The sequence below is a fragment of the Eurytemora carolleeae genome, unplaced genomic scaffold, assembly GCF_000591075.1.
Source record: "Eurytemora carolleeae unplaced genomic scaffold, Eaff_2.0 scaffold545, whole genome shotgun sequence".
Taxonomy (NCBI): Eukaryota; Metazoa; Arthropoda; class Copepoda; order Calanoida; family Temoridae; genus Eurytemora; species Eurytemora carolleeae.
This window is the reverse complement of record NW_019396435.1, coordinates 208,461-217,275: the sequence shown is the minus strand read 5'-3', so window position 1 is coordinate 217,275 and position 8,815 is coordinate 208,461. Positions and strand designations below refer to the sequence as shown.

The window sequence follows — 8,815 nt, the reverse complement described above, 5'->3', positions numbered from 1 at the left end:
AAACTAATTAGATATGTTTTAATATGCTTTGATATTTGTTGTGTACATGTCTGAAAATTACTTTAAACTCTAGTTATTCGAATTTATGTATAAACTATTTTGCATATGATAAATTCGCACCCTGATCTCTAATCGTTCTCCTTAAATCTATTTAATTGAAATATTTTGTTATTGTTACTAACATTAGGTGGAAAAAATAATCAAAACAGCCAAGAGCTATTTTCCACCTAATTGCTTTATACTTGTACTGTTAATATAATCATCAATTTTGTGATTGTAAACTCTATCTGTATACAGATACATTTATTTTAGCAATAAACTTTATCTTATCTTATTTTATATTATGTACTCTGGGTGACCTCCTGGTTGTAATATATGAATATTATGTACTGTAGGTGACCTCCTGGTTGTAATATATGATTATTATGTACTGTAGGTGACCTCCTAGTTGTAATATATAAATATTATGTACTGTAGGTGACCTATTGGTTGTAATGTTTGAATATTATGTACTGTAGGTGACCTCCTGGTTGTACTGTTTGAATAGTATGTACTGTAGGTGACCTCCTGGTTGTAACATATGAATATTATTTACTGTAGGTGACCTCCTGGTTGTAATATATGAATATTATTTACTGTAAGTGACCTATTGGTTGTAATGTTTGAATATTATGTACTGTAGGTGAACTCCTGGTTGTAATATATCAATATTATGTACTGTAGGTGACCACCTGGTTGTAATATATGAATATTATATACTGTAAGTGTCCTCCTGGTTGTAATGTATGAATATTATGTACTGTAGGTGACCTCCTGGTTGTAATGTTTGATTATTATGTACTGTAGGTGACCTCCTGGTTGTTGGTATGTACAGGAGCTGTTGCAGTGGTAACAGCTTTAATAGGATATACAGCTATAGGACTAGAAAACAAGTGTCTGCTCGCCACGGTAAATTCATTTTTATACTATTCAGAAATTTCTATCTCTGTTTATTAAGTTCAATTAAAGCGTAGGATAAAAAGTTTTTGCGGCCATTAAACTCAAAAGATGAAAATATTTATTGCAATTTCAAGTTATAATTTGTAATTTGTTTTATAAGATTATGGGGGTGGGTTAAACAAATTTTTGCGCTTCGTGCGAATATATATTTTACCCCCCTCCCCCTACATTTAATCCTGCAACCTCCCTTGTACAAGCACAAATTTTCTAATCCCTGCATCTTTGCAACCTGATGGTGTAAACCTTTGATTTTTCAATTTGATATACCAATTTTAATTTTTAGCTTTTTTAAGTTATTACGACTTCAGATTGCATTGAAAATTGTTTGATCTAACAGAATTAATAGTATGATATATCTAAGGTCTACGAAATCATTGGTTGCAAAGGTGAGGGATTAGAAAACTAGAGTTTGCAGTAAAGACTCAATTCTTTTGTAGCAATCAATCCAGTTATTGCATTCTATCTATATTTTTAGTTCTGTTTTAGGTCGTTATTAAAATCTATACTTTTGTGGGTAACCCTGTACCTGATCTTGCAAAAACTTATTCGTGTTTCATGTTTGTGTTTACAATTGTTTATTTATTTGTGTTCAAACATGGTTGTGTTTACAATTTTTTGTGTTTTTGTGTTCCATGTTTGTGTTTAAAATTGTTTGTGTTTTCGTGTTTGAACATGGTTGTGTTTACAATTTTTGTGTGTTTGTGTTTCATGTTTGTGTTTACAATTGTTTATGTTTTCGTGTTTAAGCATGGTTGTGTTTACAATTGTTTGTGTTTTTTGTGTTTCATGTTTGTGTTTACAATTGTTTGTGTTTTCGTGTTTAAACATGGTTGTGGTTTAGATTGTTTGTGTTTTCGTGTTTAAACATGGTTGTGTTTACACTGTTAGTATATTTGTGTTTCAACATGGTTGTGTTTACAATTGTTTATGTATTCGTGTTTAAATATGGTTGTGTTTACAATTGTTTATGTGTTCGTGTTTAAACATGGTTGTGTTTACAATTGTTTATTTATTCGTGTTTAAATATGTTTGTGTTTACAATTGTTTATGTATTTGTGTTCAAACATGGTTGTGTTTACAATTGTTTATGTATTCGTGTTTCATGTTTGTGTTTACAATTGTTTATGTGTTTGTGTTTAAATATTTTTGTGTTTACATTGTTTGTGTACTGTATTGACATGTTTTGAGAGTTGGCGGTATAAACCAAAATTCTCCCAAAAAGGAAAAATTTGGATCTCCCGGGTCGGCGAACCTTGAAGTTTTCTATTAAAGAAATGCATAGTTTAAATATATACAAGATTTGTAAATAAAAATTCTGACTTTTACATACATTTACCCACCGCAAAAGAAGAAAGGCCATGAACAGCTTTAATTTGGTTTACAAAAAAAAACACATTAATTTTACATATTGTTAGGCTAAATGTTGTGATTTGAATAACAACTTAAACCACGATTAGTCTCGGGACTAAACCACTGTAATGTACAAGCACATATATCTATATATTTTAGTATACTATCCTGCTTGTACTGGTGTTTATGTTTGAGTCTATAACCGGTTTGCTGGCTTATGTTTACCAAGAGCAAATCAAATCTGATTTATCAGCCCATCTCTTCAATACATTTATTCAGGTAATAATACATTTCATGCAGGTTAGAATACTTTTATATAACTGTAAGAGTACAATTATACAGGTTAGAATACATTTCACATTTATATTCAGGTTAAAATACATTTACATATGTTAGAATACATTTATTTAGGTTAGAATACATTTAAACAGGTTAAAATACATTTATTTTGGTTAGAATATATTTATGCAGATTAGCATACATTTATGCAGGTTAGAATACATTTATACAGGTTAGAATACATTTGTGCAGGTTAGAATATATTTATGTAGGCTAGAATACATTTATGCAGGTTAGAATTAGTTTTTTTCAGGTTAGAATACATTTTTACAGGTTAGAATACATTTATGCAGGTTAGAATACATTTATTTAGTTTAGAATACATTTATATAAAGGTAAGAATACAATTATACAGGTTAGAATACATTTCACATTGATATTCAGGTTAAAATACATTTACACATGTTAGAATACATTTATTTAGGTTAGAATCCATTTAAACAGGTTAGAATACATTTATTTTGGTTAGAATACATTTTTGCAGGTTAGAATACATTTCTGCAGCTTAGTATACATTTATTTAGGTTAGAATACATATAAGCAGGTTAGAATACATTTGTGCAGGTTAGAATACACTTATGCAGGTTAGAATACATTTATGCAGTTTAGTATACATTTATTTAGGTTAGAATACATATAAGCAGGTTAGAATACATTTATACAGATTAGAATACGTTTATACAGGCATGAATACATTTATGCAGGTTAGAATACATTTATGCAGATTAGAATACATTTATTCAGGTTAAAATACATTTATGCAGATTAGAATACATTTATTCAGGTTAGAATACATTTATACAGATTAGAATACATTTATGCAGGTTATTCAATAAGAAAAAATGTTCGATCAGTTTAAATAAGGAAAAAGGATATGCTCTAATAGAAAACTACTTGCATTTTATATATTGCATTTGGTCATCTTTGAATGTCAAGTTTTATGGGACACCCTGTACTTGAGTNTACATTTATTCAGGTTAGAATACATTTATACAGGTTAGAATACATTTATACAGGTTAGAATACATTTATACAGGTTATTCAATAAGAACAAATGTTCGATCAGTTTAAATAAGGAAAAAGGATATGCTCTAATAGAAAACTACTTGCATTTTATATATTGCATTTGGTCATCTTTGAATGTCAAGTTTTATGGGACACCCTGTACTTGAGTCTCTATATCCCTTCTGTTATCTTACTCCTGAATTTTATAAAATATGTTTTGTCTGCCCTGAACATGTTTTGACATGTATTTAATGAAAATCACGTGAATGTTTACGGGTGTAAATGCTTGGAAAGAAAAAGTTTTAAAAGTTGCAAACTTGTTTTTCCAGTGCTTTATTAATGTTTTTCAAACAATAACATTATTGAAGGGAATTTTAGAGTTTAATATTTATATTAAATTGTCAATTTCAAAAATTGTCAGTTTACACAATGCACATGTTCATGATCATATTTTCAGTTTATCTGCTTATTATCTCTCATATTATGTCATGGTATCATATTATCTCATTACAATACAAAGAATTCACATGTCAACACTCAACAGTCAACAGTCAACACTGAAATAAAGAGTCGTAAACACAATAAAAAGTTAATTTATAATAAATATGATTAATATTTATCAATGTTTAAACGTTTATGAGTCCTTTTCCAACCTTGATATTAATCTAGAACACATGAAATATTATTTTATAGGGACTGTAGGTGTCATTTAAAATTCATTTTCTTAAAGCTGTATGTCCGATTCACAACGGTACCCTTTAAAGCTTTGTCTGATCTAGAACGCATACACACTTTAGATCAGATATGTTTCAAAAGGAAATTTTCAAAAATAAACCCTTTTTAAGCTAGAAAAGCGACGATATCTTCTATAGTATTAATCAGATACAGGTTTAAAGTGTAGCGTTGTGAATCGAGCCTGCATATCACTCTTAAAGCGTAAGTCCACCTGAAATGACAACAAAATTATTTAAGGAATACGGAGTGAAGAAAGAGGTGACATACTCAGTAGACAGAATACAACGAGAGTTCTCATGCTGCGGGTCAAATTCATTCCTGGATTGGAGGTCAGTGAAAGGGGGGGGGAAGGCGACCCGCACCCGTTTTATCTCCGACCCGCAGATGACATCACAAAGCGGTATTTGCGCCATGCGCTACCCCCATGCCGTCCGACCCTCACCCGATTTATTAATAAAGACGTCAGGGGCATAGGGGCATTCCCGCAAATCCCATTTTGTGACGTCATCTACGGGTCGGAGGTAAAACGGGTGCGGGTCGCCTTCCCCCCCTCATTCAGTAGAGGTCGAACTCATTTCTTGGATTGGAGTTCAGTAGAGGTTGAACTCATTCCTAGATTGAAGGTCAGTAGAGTTTAGCCCGATCTATATCAGTTACTTTTCTGAGCTGTTCCCAGCTCCAAATTATGATTTTAATTAAATATTTTTTTTGATTTTCGTTTATTAATTGTTTACAATGTTTGCATCAATCAAAGACAATATGTTGTTAAACTTCTTAAAATCTCGCAATTAATGGGGAATATATTGGAATATATATAGTAACTTATCAAATATTCGTCAAATATTGAGAAAAAATAGAAACCATTGTTAATACTTTTGTTCAGTTTTATCATGCATGGATGCCACGAAAATCAAAGACGACTTTAATCATCACTTAATTGCAATGTTTATTGGTAATCTCTGTATACAATTATACTTGTAGAGTTTCTTTTTTAGTATTATACAAGACTTCATGGGATTAGATCGAGGAAATTGAATTAAGCAAAGAAATAGATTTGAATAAAAACAAATCTGTATTTTGTGAAAACTGTCAAGGTGAACAACAAAGGGTTGGTATAAACTTGTTTGCAGTACGCAATTTTACGCAATATCAGCACACGCCATACAAGGAATAAGAGTTAGGTCACTTTTAACCAGAGTGCATAACTCCAGAAAATTGTAAAAACCCCTATTTTTCTTGTACTGTCACCATACTGCATGCGCGTATTTCACGAATTTGTGGACTACAACTTTCAAAACAAAGGCTGATGGGAACGGGCAACGCCGGGTACTTCTGTTAGTATTGAATGATACCCCAAAAATCTGCAAGATTTGTTTTATTATAAAAGTAGGGTTTTTATTATTGTATTTTAGAGAAAGTCCATGGAGGAATAAAAGCTTAAACCCGGAGCTCCTGGTTCCAGATTCATGTTGTAAAACTGAGAGTCCAGGCTGTGGGGTTAGAGATCATTAATACTAAGGTTCTCTGAGCAGCTTAGTGATCATTTACAGCTGCTGGGTGTTGTCAGTCTAGCTCTAGCTCTTCTTCAGATATTCGGGGTTATATTCACTTCCTGTCTCTTCTCCAGGTAGAAGTATATTCACTTCCTGTCGCTTCTCAAGGTAGAATTATATTCACTTCCTGTCTCTTGTCCAGGTAGAAGTATATTCACTTTCTGTCTCTTCTCCAGGTAGAAGTATATTCACTTCCTGTCTCTTCTACAGGTAGAAGTATATTCACTTCCTGTCTTATCATGAAGTTTACTATCTTAATTCTTCTTGTTCTAAGGTTTAGTCGAATGGAGCGGTATGACTCAGTTCGGACGAATCGACGACAAAGCTCCGGCAGCAGTCGCCTCAATGGTGGATATTGGACTTCCGCGTAACTCAGATCCACCGGAGACTCAACTACAACATTATCAAGCAGTCATGTTAACTTCAGCCTTACCTACCAGACTATTAGCAGACTATAGCCTTAATTAGCAGACAAAATTGACTATATCATTACCTAGTTGCTACATAAATGCTACCTAAGAAGACTGGATTAATGCTTCTCAGAGTTGACGAGTTTCGATATTACTTTGGACTGGACTGCCATGCTTACTGTTTAGCCCTGTTAAGCAAAAGTAAGCTCTGTCTATCCTTTTCATTCGCTCTTTCCTCAGTCTCATTCATCTCATCCTAGAAATCAGAATACTATCAACATGTTAGGCTTTAACCAAAATTTTGCAGGGTCTGAATTGAATAATGGTTGATGCAAATCTTAAAAAAGGAACTGAGTTTTTGCCACAAATTCAAATTTTATTTGGTTATTTTATCTAACAGAATTCATAGTTTGAAATATAAAAGATCTACAACGTTAGGTTGCAAAGATATAGAGAATAAAAGATTATAGTTTGTGGCTAAACACAAATTTATGAATTCAAGCCTCTGAGTTATGCCCATTCCTTTAACTCATCGGTACTTAACATTGTTTTCAACCATCCTATTAATGTTTTCAACCATGTATCTATGTAAAAATATTAATTGTACAAATCTAAGAAAGTAGTTTGCAGTTAACATCTAGTCTATTATAAAATATGATATATCACAAAATAAAAGAAATTCTAACTTTTTTAAATATCTGATTAATATGAAGGACCATTTAGATTTTTATTGTTTAAATTATTTAGTGGGGAAACTGGAATATGTTTTATCTCGAAATTTTCCCAAAAATTAAATTAATTTAAGCTTGGAAAACTGTCTTAAATCTGTAATTTACTTAAAATTTTATCTTGATAAATTTGAAAAAAATAAAAGGGGAAAGGGGAAACTTTTTAAAATAATTAAAAAAAACTTACAGTGAGACCCATACAATTGTGAATTTGATATTTTTATAAATGAAATAGTTTAACCATCGTAGCTTTACTTATTTATTTTAATTGGTCTGTGTTGTGAACACTTACAGGCGCGCAACTAAGGGGAATGGGGGCAAGGCCCCCCTAAGCCTGATTAAGAGGGGGGCAAGCCCCCGCCCCCTTAAGAAAGCTTGAGGTCCATTTAGTTCCAAAATTTTCTCGAAAATTTCAAATAAATCTGCCCGGTCACACAGTAATTTTTATTAAACCTACAGTCTTTAAGCAAACTTAAATTCAACTGTAAAACTTTTAAATATAAGTTCAGATTCTATTTATTTTCCCCCTTTCTTTAAAAAATGCCCCCCATTTGGATTTTTAAAATTACACTCACATATTCTTATTCAAATTGCCCCATCAGACTTAAATTTGCCCCTTTATTCAACATTTGTAACCTTTGGTTTATCAGAATACCACCAAATAATTAAAAAAATTTTATCCCCAAATCTATATATAAATTTGGCTTGTCTGTTTGTCTGTCTGTCTGTCTGTTTGTTTGTATCCAATAAACGTCAAAACGGCTGAACCGATCACGTGACCACAGGGAAGGTTTATGAATGATAAAAAAATTTTAAAAATGTGTTTTAAAGGTTTTTAATTTGTAAAAAAGTTTAAAATCTTGAAAATCCGGAATTTTTTTTAAATCCGCAAAAATTTTTTCTTCTTTGTTTTAAAATGTAAACAAAAAGAATATGTTCACAATTTAAATAGAAGATGCATGGCGCGAAGCGCCCTAAAAGCCTAGTAATTTAAAAATGCCCTTAAATAAAAAAAGATTTTACCCGAAAATAAAGATTTAATATTTCCCATTCACAAAATTGACTAAACTAAAAAAGACCCCCAAAAACAAAGATTTAAGATTTCCCCCAACTAAAAAATTGCCCCCAAAACTAAAAGTTTCCCCTGAAATATAGTTAAAGATTTTTCCTACACAAATTTGCCCCAACTGAATGAACTGAATGAATGCCCCGAAATATAAAAGTTCCCCCCAAAATATCCTGGGTAAGGTAATTTTTTCGTGGTTGAGTATAATAAACATTTTACTTGCCGCCCCTAGAAATGTTTAAGGGGGAGGCTAACAAGTTTTATCGCGCTAAGTGCGAAATAATTGGCCTTTGCCCTACCCTTGCTGAATGTCTAGTTGCGCGCCTGATTACACTGCACAATTCAGTTGATTGGTCTATTCAAAATCAAGAAGTCTAGCAGTTTTCTACATTATTCCACAGTTAATAGGTTTCATTTTATATTTTTTTCAATAATTTTCTAAGAAATAATAACCCTTAATTGTAACTGGGTGCTCGCCTCAAATTTTTATTTTCTAAACTTTCTTTATGAACCCTGAAGTTATATCCAGTGGCGTAAATAAGGGGGGTTATTGGGGTTACTTACCCCAACCCCCTAGAATCCTTGGGGTAATTACCCGGGTTTCCAAGTTTCGCCAGTAAACCTTCTCTT

General features: G+C 32.0%; 1 protein-coding gene across 1 annotated transcript; it reads left to right on the top strand.

Annotated features, from left to right (window-relative positions):
- Positions 1-846: 846 nt before the first annotated feature.
- LOC111703268 (CD151 antigen-like) lies at positions 847-7,001 on the top strand (the record flags this gene model as incomplete). The annotated part of the gene is given in 6 exon segments (XM_023475160.1): positions 847-948; positions 2,509-2,628; positions 4,666-4,757; positions 5,841-5,938; positions 5,941-6,055; positions 6,256-7,001. Coding segments are annotated over 6 exon segments (624 nt in total), but the record flags the coding sequence as incomplete, so codon positions are not given.
- Positions 7,002-8,815: the final 1,814 nt, after the last annotated feature.